This window comes from Pimephales promelas, chromosome 9, assembly GCF_988280905.1.
Source record: "Pimephales promelas chromosome 9, fPimPro1.hap1.1, whole genome shotgun sequence".
In the NCBI taxonomy this organism is placed as follows: Eukaryota; Metazoa; Chordata; class Actinopteri; order Cypriniformes; family Leuciscidae; genus Pimephales; species Pimephales promelas.
In genome coordinates, this window is record NC_142777.1 from 20,555,524 (window position 1) to 20,569,071 (window position 13,548).

General features: G+C 36.0%; 1 protein-coding gene across 1 annotated transcript in view; it reads right to left on the minus strand.

Moving 5' to 3' along the window:
• Positions 1-318: 318 nt before the first annotated feature.
• sorbs2b (sorbin and SH3 domain containing 2b) overlaps positions 319-13,548 on the minus strand; it is a 53,371-nt gene continuing 40,141 nt past the window's right edge. The window contains 12 exon segments of the mRNA XM_039648910.2: positions 319-2,500; positions 2,751-2,857; positions 3,017-3,066; positions 4,900-5,013; positions 6,895-7,050; positions 7,053-7,097; positions 8,079-8,924; positions 11,362-11,553; positions 12,082-12,210; positions 12,343-12,457; positions 12,625-12,671; positions 12,807-12,892. Of these exon segments, the coding sequence (XP_039504844.2) occupies positions 2,439-2,500; positions 2,751-2,857; positions 3,017-3,066; positions 4,900-5,013; positions 6,895-7,050; positions 7,053-7,097; positions 8,079-8,924; positions 11,362-11,553; positions 12,082-12,210; positions 12,343-12,457; positions 12,625-12,671; positions 12,807-12,892 (1,949 nt within the window). The 3' untranslated portion in view covers positions 319-2,438.

Here is a 13,548-nt window from a genome sequence, read left to right on the forward strand (position 1 = left end):
TTATTTTTACGGAGACTGTGAATAACACTAAGAAAATATATGACTTTATTCATGTACTTTTGCACAGAGAAAGAAAAGGCCAAGAAAGACTTTAAAAATATTGATTGCTTTTACTTTTTGGAGTCTAATTATATATATATATATATATATATATATATATATATATATATATATATATATATATATATATGAGTTTAGTTTACAATAGTTTAGCACTTTGCAAGTCATGTCTTTATATAATTCAGTGTCTATTCTTGACCAGTAAAATTAGTCAGTTTTCATCCAATCAGAATCCATCACACACTCTAGCACCAAAAGTTCAAAGCCAGAATTATTCTAGGTTTAATTGAATGAACATGTTCTGTACTTTATAAACATTTGTTTCTTAAACATGCATTATTAAAAATGTAACAAGTATCCGTGTTATCACATAAATGATGTAGTTGAGTTATGCACCATCGAACAGCCCAGTTAACTTCACTTCTGATCAGCTATTGCTTAAGAATGGGTGACACTGGGTGACAGCTCAGAGCAAGGTGGAAATGAAGAGTTCAGATGCAAAAGCCTCTAAATGCCATTTGAAATTTTCTTCTTTAATGATGATTTTTATCAAACTTGTATATTTAAGTTCAGTAATTTCACTTTAAAAAAAATTATAGGTAATTATTATTGCCATTTAAGTGAAATTACTGAACTTAAATATACAAGCTTGATAAAAATGATCATTCTAGAAGAAAATTTCAAATGGCACTTAGAGGCTTTTGCATCTGAACTCTTCAAATATTGCTCTGTACAACCATACGCATCTCTTAATAAATTCTCATACTGGTACATTGAGTTTGCACTGACGAACAGTTCTTTATGAAACAACATGCGCAGGATGTTACAGGTACATTAAGCATAGTGACAACACAGAAACTGCATAATTCCATGAGGTATAATATTGCCTAAATCACATATATTATTGGTTCATGTTTCTATTGACTGACACATTTACATTTCTTGCTTTACCAACTGGAATAAAACTGTTAGTCATACAGTCTCACAGGAAGATTGAACATTTGAATGTGAGGGTACTCATTGTGCTGAACAGATCAAAGACATAGAAAGTGAACGATTAACAATATATTAAAGGGTTTGTTCACCCAAAAATGAAAAGTATGTCATTAATGACTCGCCAACAGAACCGGAAGAGAATATAGTAATGCTGAATAAAGTCGTCGTTTTTGTTATTTTTTGACCAAAATGTATTTTCGATGCTTCAAAAATTCTAACCCACTGTTGTCACATGGACTACTTTGATGATGTCTTCATTTCCTTTCTGGACAAGGACAGTATACCGTATAAACCGTGTGCCGAAGATGAACGGAGGTCTTACGGGCTTGGGACGACGTGAGGGTGAGTCATTAATGACATAATTTTCATTTTCGGGTGAACTAACCCTTTAAGTATATCATAAAGAAAAATGTTTGCTGAATAATCAAATAAACAAAAATAGATTTTCATGTACATTTCCTCACTCAAATTAAACCAATTTGAAGAATCGGAAGACGACATATACAAAATACATGGCTGCCAATTGCAGTTTAGTAATTATGACATCATGTGCTCCTATAATTGGCCATAAATAGATTACAGTGTGTAAACCAAAAGTGATGTGCAAGGTCACCCAACACGGAAATATTTATTATAGGCAGTAGAGACATTAATAAGAGTCAGTTTACGACGGTTAACATGCCCACTTTTGCCAAAACGCCTTTTGTGAGGGATACTGCATTCTTAAAAACGTTCTCTCTGTAGATTGAAAAACATCAAAAATATTTTTCTCTTATCTGTAAAATCCTTCAAATCCTTAAAGGAATGTCTGGAGGAAGAACATAGAGCCCTAGAAAACCGGAGGTCTTTCTTCTGAACCAGAGAGTTTTCATAGTAAAAACAACATTCATGTTGGCAGGAATGGTTAATCCACTGCCTGACGCAAACATGACACTGCAATACTGTTCAATCTACACGGTCTAGATCAGATCAGACATCAGGTCCAGCGTACAGAAGGGGACCCGTAGATCATTCCTCACCTGTATTTTACCCTCCCAATGAAGATAAACAGGGCACTTGAGAACTCATATAGTTGAAATTCATCAGCTTAACTAGGCGTTGAGCCTACTGATTTTTTCAACTATGAGAAAAATGTTTGCAACCAAATGTTTTAAAGCATTTACTGAAATTCTTAATTAACATAATGGTGTCAACATATTTGAGCCAAATTGCATGAATGGTGCATTAACCCCCTTCAAGGCCATTGGCTTCTTTTTCCATCAGTCCAACAGGTTGATGACTGGAACATGTCATGCTATTTCCAGCAGGAAACTGTAGGTGACATTGTCCATCTCCCCTCAGTATATGTATGACCATCAGAGATGTGTATTAGAAGTGTCCATTTACAGCCGCTTCACATAGTTCCCAGGAAAGGTTCCGAAAAATTTGGTTCTCCTGCACGTTCCTAAAAATACATATAAAATATATAGAATGAGGCAGGCATAAAAATTTATCTAAGTATACATTATTAGGTAAAACAATATTTTAATATGAATCCCTCTTGTTATTTATCCATAAATCCATTATTGACATTATATATATATATATATATATATATATTGGAGAATAGCGCCAGCTAGTGGCAAATAAGTGAACATCACTAAAACACTCCTTGTGTAGTAACAAGCAACAAAAATGACAGTTTACATTCTTACCCACAAACCATCCATCATCACATTTCTCCATGACGTCAACAACATCCCCCTCCTTCAGTTCCAGCTCATCTTCATTTCGTGGCATGTAGTTATACAGGGCTTGAAATCTGCAAGAGGAAAGGCTCTTTAAGTGTGTACTTTACATTAGGTTATATTGAGTAATATACTGGCCAAATCCCACAATGAAGTAATGTTACAATAAAACAAAATTTTACAATATATGCACTGGTGAAGAAAAACATAGAGAAAAAACTTGAGATACTCACGCTTCTCCAACACCTTGAAGAGGATCATGAACATATGCTTGTCTCTGGGACTGAAAAAGAGAAACCATGAAAGGCCATTTAAATGTTTCCGTCTTTTATTCTGCGGTATCTGATGCTGAGTTCCACTGTGCTCAATAAGAACCATTAATGCAAAGCCTGAGGCCAGACCTGGATCAGCTGTGTATCTGAACTATGTTCATGATCAAACCCACAAACGTTTTATCATGAAAAAAAGGGAGAGAAATTGTATTTTTGTCAAATACTTATGAGATCCAGGACTACCAGGGCTCAAATTCAGGGTTTCTACGCCATCAAACAACACATTCTCTAAAATGTGTTTATGGATTTAGAAACGGCTGAGAAATGCCTTAAATCCTGAAAACGAGGACTGTACTCCCCTTTTTTGGAAGGAAATGTGGGGAATAGGCTGCTTGCCTGGCCCTGGGGAGTACACCTTGTTTAAGCTGTGTACACAGGAAAGATCATTGGGACATTCCCAAGAGTTATCCAGACACCCCAAACAATCTCAATACAGTACATGGCTTAAACCAATGCTGCATGAGCAAGCCAATCTCTTCAGCTTCTTGAGCCACAAAAAAAACAAGAAAGGCTGTCAAAATCCACAGTCTGTGATCCAAGAAGTCATGGACATGCAGGAAAACAACTTCCAGACACATTTCAACATGCAGAACAAACAAAATGTTATCACTCTACGGCACAGTTAGGAATTAAATGTTATTTTCTTGACCACAAAATGCACTAATGCATAAACAGACAAGGCCATGGTGTTAAGAGTATCCCTCATTCATGACTAAGCATTCTACCATATTGTACTGTATATTGAATATTACTACATACTGAAGCATCATGTGACCAGACACTGACCAAATTATATAATAAGGCAGTTTAAAGTCTATCATAATATCATTATATCCAGCTATGGCAGCAAAAATGGAAAGAATTTCACTTAAAGGGTTAGTTGACCCAAAAATAAAAATTCTGTCAGTATTTACTCACTCTCATGTTGTTCCAACCCCGTAAGAGAACACAAATTAAGATATTTTTGATGAAATCTGAGAGCTGGATCACTCCTCCATACTAGTCCATAGGCTTCTTGAGGGATAGAAATTTGCTGGCCTCGAAAATGTATTAAAGACATCGTTAAAATAGTCCAAGTGACTACAGTGGCTCAATCTTAAGTTTATCAAATGACGAGAACACTTTTTGTGCGCAAAAAACGACTTTATTTCAACTATTAATTTACTTCTACTCTCTCTGCCTTGAGTCAGGTTACTAGTTTAATAGTGTAAGCTTCGTTTATTGTATTGTTTATTGACACCCATCACACACATGACCAGCGTCGGCCAATAGTGAGCCTACGTGTGACGTAGCTCTACTCAATCACACTACGTTAACTGACTAGAGGTCCATAGAGAAGGAAGTGAATACTTGAAACAAAGTCGTTAGTTTTGTTTGTTTTTGCGCACAAAAAGTATTCTCGTCACTTGATAAAGTTAAGATTGAGCCACTGAAGCACTTGGACTATTTTAAAGATGTCTTTAATCATTTTTCAAGGCCGGCAAGTTTCTATCCCTCAAGAAGCCTATGGACTAGTATGGAGGAGTGATCCAGCTCTCAGATTTCATCAAAATTATCTTAATTTGTGTTCCCGAAGATGAACGAAGGTCTTACGGGGTTGGAACAACATGAGGGTGAGTAAATACTGACAGAATTGTCATTTTTGGGTGAACTAACCCTTTAAATCTGTGAATTCCCAGATCAAATACTGTACAGTGAATGACATTATGCGTTGTGCAGGGATACTTTGAAATGAGAGAAAATTGAATTTCCCTTGAGTCACACAAGGTGCACATACTCCCTACCCTATGAGATGGTGAAAAGTTTTGACCTCTAACAGGCGATCCGCAGGACCTCCTAGACATCACAGGGCTACGAGGGGGCTTACCAACAACCACAACATCACGCCTTAAAACAGACTGAAAGAACCAGAACCAGGAGAAGCTGAAATGATGGTTAGGTGCAGTCATATACAAACACAAGTTACAAAAAGATACACTACCGTTCAAAAGTTTGGGGTCAGTAAGATAAAATTCAGCAAGGATGCAGTAAATTGATTGGGTCCCACTTTATATTAAGTGGCTTTAAGTACTATGTACTTACATAGTAAAATAAGTACAATGTACTTATTGTGTTCAGGTTGTATAGTAAAACACTTTTGCTGCTATTGAGGTGTGATATGGGTAAGGTTAGGGACAGGTGTTGTGGTATGGGTAGGTATCAGGGTGAGTTAAGGTGTAAGGGAAGGGTCAACTGTGTAATTACAAATGTAATTACATCAATTAATTACAGTTGTAATTACATGCAGGTATTTTCAAAATATAAGTACAATGTAAAAACATGTATGTACACAATGTATCAAAGTAGTAACTTCAATGTAAGTACATAGTATTTAAAGCCACTTAATATAAAGTGGGACCGATTGATTGGAAGTGACAGTAAATACTTTTACATTGCTACAACAACAACAAAAGCTATTTGACTTCATTTTAATCCAAGGGTCCTGAAAATTGCGTTTTTTTTTTTTTTTTACCAAAATAGGTAACACTTTATTTTACGCCCCGCAAACAACTGTGTAAGTACACTGAAATTATGGTGTACGTTTCTGTAATTATAGTGTACTTCCGTGTAGGTATAAGGGAACAATATGTTAAGTTTTGGGTAATAAAGGCGTAACAAGCACCACTTTAATACAGCCCGCAGGAGTTACACTTACCCTGTAACTACACAGAACAAGGGGGTAACAAACGCTACTTACTATATAGCAATACGAAACAACACTATTTGCACTGTAATCACAGAGAAAGGTACTGTTATAAAAAAACAAACAAACAAACAAAAAAACGTTTTAATTACACAGTATATTTGCCTGTTACCACATGGTACGGTCTAAATTAAAATCATAGCAAAAAAAAATTATTTTGACTTAACATTAAGTAATCTAGTAAGAAAAGCCAATAAATTTATTTTTTGTCTATAAATATATTTTATATATATATATATATATATATATATATATATATATATATATATATATATATATATATATATAATTTTTTAACTAATTAAATAATTTGCTTGTATATCTGCTTGTTACCCCTTTATTACCCCAAACTTAACATATTATTCCCTTATACCTACAGTACACTATAATTACCGAAACGTACACCGTAATTTCAGTGTACTTACAAAGTTATTTGCGGGTCGTAAAATAAAGTGTTACCCAAAAATACTAAGCAGCAGAACTGTTTTCAACATTTATTATCATAAGAAATTGAATAAATATGACCTTGGCGAGCATAAGATACAGTACATTTTTCAAAAACATCTTACCAACCTTGACTTTTGAATGGTAGCCTATATATTATGGATCAACATTAATGAGTGAATATAGGCCTACTTTATTTTTGGTCAAAATGTCTCATTATTTACTCAGTTGCCCAACCATCCATAATGAGCGCTACTTGTTTGTTTGTTTGTTTGTTCCCTCCCATGCCAGTGGACAGAGCTAACAGGGGAAGGCCTATAAAGCAAATTTAAAGGATCGTGGGGTTATGAGTAGTGAATTTAAAAGGGTTGGGTGATTTAAATATGTCTACGACTTACTAATAATTATGATTCTAGCTTCCCATATAACTGAAATAATTCACTGCATGCCAAATGAACTAAATTGTGCTTCAAGTTATATAGGTCACTTTAATAGGGAATGTTAGTGTCTGTATTACGGAGTGGCAAGACTAAGGGGCAGGGTAGAGGATGATTAGCACTGCGACAGTCACTAGCAAGCAGCTTGTCTTTACCTTGACCTTTGGGGAGCGGAGGTCCTGTCGAGAGAACAGTTTGGCAGAGAGAGGGGGCGACTGTGAAACCCCAGGCAATGGGGGGGTGTAGCGCGGGGAAGGGGGAGAGTACTTAGCCGACGAGGGCTGTGTGAACTGCAATGATATCTGTGAGGACGGGAGGGAGAGAGATATGGAGAGGCATTCTGGGAAACCTCACCCTGCTAATGTGGAGACTAAAACAGCTATACATGCTAAATATATTTGTAATTCTCTACAGATGCTTCAGGGTTTAAAGGTGAAGTGTGCATTTTTACTGCCATGAACGACAAAAATTATGATAATTGAAATTAATAAGAATCTGAGCACTCCATTGTTTGTTACAAAATCATTGAATTTAAAGGGGTAGTTCACCCAAAAATGTAAATTCTGTCATCATTACTCCCTCATGTCATTCCAAACACATATGCCATTTTTAATGTTAAAAACACAAATTAAAATATTTTATTTTAAACCTGAGAAATTTCTGTTTGTCCATTGAAAGGTCATAGAAGTTGTAAAATGAATCCATATGAACTGAGTGGTTTAATCAAAGTCTTGTAAAGAGATATGATCATTTTATATGTGCTACAGTATTTGATTTAATTTTGGCTTTTATTCACATAAAGATTACATAAAGTGCATCATCTATGGTAAAAACAGACGCTTGTGTGTGCGTCACATGCATGTCGCGCAACAACAAACCTCATTGAATCTCGTGCAACACACATATGTTTTGTGCTCTACGTATGTGTGTCGATCATTTTTTAGGTCTAAACAAAAGCCTAAATTAAATCTGTTCAGCATATAAAATGATCATGTCTTTTCACAAGATTTGGATTAAACGCTCAATTCTTATGGTTTCATTTCACAACAGCTCTATGACCTTTTTTTGATATTCTAAATTTTGGTTACACAGACTTTCAAAGGGAGGCACAGAAACCTTAAAACAATTCTTAATTTGTTTTCTAAAGATTAATTTATGATCTTATGGGTTTAGAGCTATGGTGTTGGAACAATATGGGGGTGACCAAATGATGAAAGAATTAAAATTTTTGGGTGAACTACTCCTTTAACATTTGATCATCTAAAATCACACTCCTCTCTTTTAAGGAAATTTATTTTGGCTTTTCATTTGGGCAGTATAACCACACTCCAAGCACTACCTCAATGTCTGAACCCTCACTCTGGGCGGGTTGGACTGGAGCAAACGTATTTGATGTCAGGGGTTCGTTTAAGAAGCTGTTGTCTTCTTTTGGCTCTTCCTCTATATACAGTCTGGGTAGCTTTTCCATTATATCTGGTTCCTGGCAATACAATTCCTCCTCTTCTACGAATGTGCCCTTTGATTGGCTGGCTTTAATGATTGAAACTAATTCCTCACAGATATCATCCTCGGGTTCTTTTGGTGACAGAATATCCAATGGAGATTCGTGGGCATCAAAAACAACCAAGTCAATAGGGCTATGCAATTTAGGGGGGCCTGTCTGGCCAGGTTTATAATGGTGATCCGAGAACAAGTGCAGTTCCTTCTCGGGTAAATCTGATTTTTGACTGGAGAGGATCTCTATGACACTGCCAGACCTGGGGCTGGCGTCAAATACGGGTGATATGGGCGAAGGAGTGAAGGAGGTGGAGGTTAGATAAGGTTGAGGTGACAGGCTGGGTTCGGGGGACATGTAAGACTTTGGGGAGGAGATGGGAATGAAGTGGCCCTCTTTGAGCACAGGAGTGAAGTTGCGAGGAGTGAGGGCAGGAGAGCGGCTCAGTATGGAAGACCCGGGAGAAGGGGAGATGGCAGACTCCAATACTTCATAGTATGGCTGGAAATTGGAAGGGAAGGGTGGAGGTGTAGGGGCAGGGGTTCCTGAAGGAGACAGACCCAGAGTGAGGGCCAACCACTCGCTGGTGATGGCCTGAAGGTGTGCGGCTCTTTGTGGACTAGGAGAGGATGAGGAGAATGGACGGACAGTTGGGGATGGAGAGTTGTGGAGGGTACGAGCAGATGACAGCTTAAGAGAAAGAAGGAGAGAGGAGAAACAGAAAGTGATAGTGATGATACACGCTGGGAAAGATAGTGAAAGTGAATTGTTACTAGAAAATACAACCTAGAAAAGCATGGTACGAAAAAAGAACGTTCTATTCAGTATTCAGTTTGTGTTTGAGTTCCATTATGTGTAGATTATTTACTATTTGGATGTAAATATAATCCCATTCATCATCTAAATTAGATTTCACATAATGTATGGCCATTATCAAAATAAATGATTAATGTAATATCCTAGAAGGCACTTTATTTTCAGAATACAGTCATAGTTCTGCTAGATAGCAGAAATGCTGTCATTGTGAAAGCTTGTTGCAGTCAAGCACTCAAGTTCCGTAAAGGCTCCGCAGACAAAGTATGTGGGGAAACAGGCCTAAGACAAAAGACATGAGCTACAAGGAAGGATATGCCATAATTAATCATTTTTAGAGTACATTCACTGTCTGTATTTATTTGTGAGGTGGAAACAACAAAAAGGTCACTGAGAGGTCATAGCAAATGTAACTGTAAACCAGCAATAAGAGTATTGGTAAAATTTAAATGAAAAAAAAAAAATAAAATAAATAAATAAATAAATAAAGTCACTGAACAAAAATGAGACAATTAGGTGTGTTTCAGTCTGGACCACATTGCCAAGTATATAAATTTATAACAATTATACAGTTAGTATTGGCGGTATGGTCCTGTTCTGGGCAAAACTCCTACGCTTGTCCATCCAGCTATGCCTCAATTTCATGAGATGTGAAAATACAAATACATGATAGGCTTGCATTGAATTGAATTGTACGGGAAAAACAAAATAGTCCGAATGATTAAAGATTCCGTTGGGTGGAGTTGGGGTTGGATAGCGATGCTACGGCGGAAATGCTGAAGGAATAGGAGTTTATATGTGCTGCTGTGATGTATGCAGTCACTGGATAGGAACATGTCAGGAACACCTGGCTATCAGCTGATGTGAGCTTGGCTGACCTGGCCTGCCAGAACTAACGCGATGCTTGATATTTGTGAATTACTCAAAAATGTTTTTACAAATGTAAGCTGTGTTTGCACTTATGTTTGACAACTAGAAAGTGTCTAAACATGCTTAATTCTGAAGAGTACACAACTGTTAAAATGTTTGGGATCAGTATGATTTCTGTAAGACTTTTACATTGTGGCAAAACATTTCTATTTCCTTCAAACTTTCTGTTCATTATCACAGTTTCCACAAAAATAGTAACCAGCTCTGCTGTTTTTAACATGGATAACAATAGAAAATGTTAATTGAGCACCAAATCAGCCTATTTCAATGTTTTCTAAAGGTAAGTAATGATGCTGAAAATTCAGCTTCATTACTTACCTTTAGAAAACATTTTCTATTTTTTCTAATATATTAAAATATATAAAAAATGTAAATTGTTTTAAAATATATAAAAATTCAAAACAGTAATTTTAAATTGTAATAAGATTCACAATATTACTCTATTTATTTTATCTTATCTGCATTTTATCACATAAATGTAGCCTTAGTGATCATAGAATAGTTCTTTCAAAAACTGTATATCTGTTGATTTATCATTTAATCTCATTAATAGATAAATTACATTGGTTTGATATCGTGTTATCTAATGCAATAATATTCATCTTTTATGTGTGACTTGATTGTCAAAATACTTGTCCTTCTATGTAGTACAAAGTTGAAGTGTATCTGCAACAATGTTTGCTATAATAAGAAAAAGCAAGATACTAGTGCAGTCCATTCACATTAGTTCACCTTTACAGAAATATCCCTTTCAGTAACAGCAAGAGCCGAGTAGCACATGTATAGCTCAGCAGGTCATATCCAAGTTGTAATTAGCCTATACTGGATACTGGCAGGATGTGTGATAAATCTGATCTAATCCTGCTGAACTCGGCTAATGTGAACGAAGGAATAAGCCTTTACTTCTTTGTTCTTTAGATGGAATTACAACTCAAGGGCATTTAATCTAAACTCAGGCTTATTTTACACAACAAGCCAAAGGTAATCTAAAGATGACAGAGGTGATCTATTTTGGCATTGGGACAGTTGCCATCTGAGAAAGGATTAATTTTGTACTTGCCACCTTGTTGACACTGATAGTGATGTACATGACCTATGGCAATGCGAGTAATATGATATAAATGAGAGGTTTTACTGCCTCTGACGCCACCGTTTGTCGGCAAGGATCATATGTATTTAAAGTATAAGTCAGGATTTACCTAGAAAGATCATAAAGTCACTTAACTGGATCAGAATATATATTACGGATATAAGTGAGATTCCTTGAAATTCAGATATCTTTATTCACAATGATTAAAACCTCATGTGATCATTTTTAGACCCTTAAACTGGTTTAAACCCTTTAAGTACAGTTTTAGGAAAAATATTCCAGCTGAAAACATACCCTACTGTTCAGTCTGTCACTGGAGTAGTTGGTGGGTATATTGGGCCCAGGAGGCTGACCAGTACTTTGTACTGTGGTCTTCTTAACGACGTCCACATAAGACACTGGAAAAATCCCTTGTTTGTTTGTACCTTGAATCTTGCCCTCAAACCAGTTCTTATCCACCTGCCGCACCAGAATAACACGCTCGCCCTGGAAGACACCATAACAAGATATAAGGTGTGATGTATATCTGGTGGATCGAATACAAAAATGCAGTAAAAAATGACAAAATTATAACCAAATACAACGTATTTGATATTTTGTATACAACTATGTGATGAAGCTGTGGCTGGCTGGGGCAAAAGTTTAGTTTTTTTACAGTGTTTTATGTCTTGGCACTTTCTTCTTATTTGGTTAAGGTACAATGTTAGAGTTCAGAACATTAGCATTTAGTAAAAGTGAGAATTATTTAGCAAAAGACAGAGATAGTTGACTTCAAAATGCTAACCCTCAAGTTGTTCCAAATCTGAGTTTATTTCTTCTGTTGAACACAAAAGAAGATATTTTGAAGAATGTTGGTAACCAGACAGTTTGATTGCATTGAACAACTCATGGAACAACTCAAAGGTGAGCAAGTGATGATAACATTTTCATTATGAGGTAAACTATCCCTTTAAGGAGTGGATTAATGAGCAGTTGCTGTCATATTTATGACATCAGTACTAAGAAAATGTTTACTTTTCTTAATGAAAGTTCCACATTAGTATCAGCATTAAAGTTGTAGCGGGCAATTGCTTCTCCAATTTCTCTGCTTTGGGTTGGAGGAGGAGGTCTCGCTGGCTGATGTCTCTCTGAAGGAGGGATTTTCTGTAAAGAGGCACAGAAATCGGAGGAGAAATCAGGCTACTTCAGAAGATAGTTAATAAGAATACCAATAATTAACAGTATAAATATATAGAGTTTCCATTAGCTAAAAATATATATTACTAAAGTACGCACCTCAACATATGAGATGGGGAAGATACCCATATGGCCACGATATTCTCCCTCATACCAGTTATTATCTATCTGCCGAGTGATGTATACCGTATCTCCTTTCTTAAACGTCAGCTCTCTGAGAGAAAAAAAAAATAATAAGTTAACTATATTCCACGTGGAGGAATAACAAAATGACATGCAAAGGAAAGACATAAATAATACATGAAAGTGTACTAGTTGATTGTAGCACATCAAATGCAATAAGAACAGAAACCGGTGACATGGTTTGCAAGTTGTTCTTACTTCGCTGTCTGTGCTTTGAAGTCATATATTGCTCTGGCTGACAGTTTCTGTCAAGTGAACGAAGCAGAGTAATCAAACTTTAATACATGTTCTCATTAGTTGGGTTTATTCACAATTTGACCAAAGCTTAGAAAAAATATTGGAGTTTTTACTATAATTTTTCAAGAACATTACAGACTTACCTCTCTGACTTCAGGGGTTTGTCTTCTGCTCTGTTGTGTGTGGCTTCCCACATCAGGGTAAGAGTATTCTCTGGATGTGTCCTGATCTAGAAAAAATAGAGAAGTAAACTGATTCAAAGACAACTCTCACAGAGATCCAAAACTATTGCATGCATGGGAACAAGCAAAAGCAAAAGAAGTAATGATTTGGGGCTTGATGAGAGAAATGCACACAAAAGGAAATTTGTGGGAAAAATATATATATATTCATATTTTATTGACAAATTAAAAGTAAATATTGTAAATAAGAAATAATATACATATAATGAAGTCAACTTCCAAGAATCATCTCACAAATTATGTTATACCCATCCACTTAGATCCCCAGTATAGATCTTGCGTATTTATACTAGAACTGCAAATGGTTAGCTGGCAGGCAAGTGCAGGCAAGCCCCCCATTGCTCTGATCGGTCTTCATTTATAAACACTACTAACTATGCGAAAGTATACAGTGTCACATGTCTTTACGGTTAAGAAAATAATCATAAACATTGACCTTCTCACAAAACAAATAAATGAAAACTTTAGGTACTGAGGGTGATCTCAATCACCATCATATTAGACAGAGTGAACTGTGTTAACACTGATAAGAGAGTATGTTTCTTCCTAGGCCAATAAAATCTCAAATCTGTTTTTAGATTGCATGCTTCAGCTGCTCAAGTCATCTGTCTAAATCTATTTATATAGACTGAAACTTTACAAA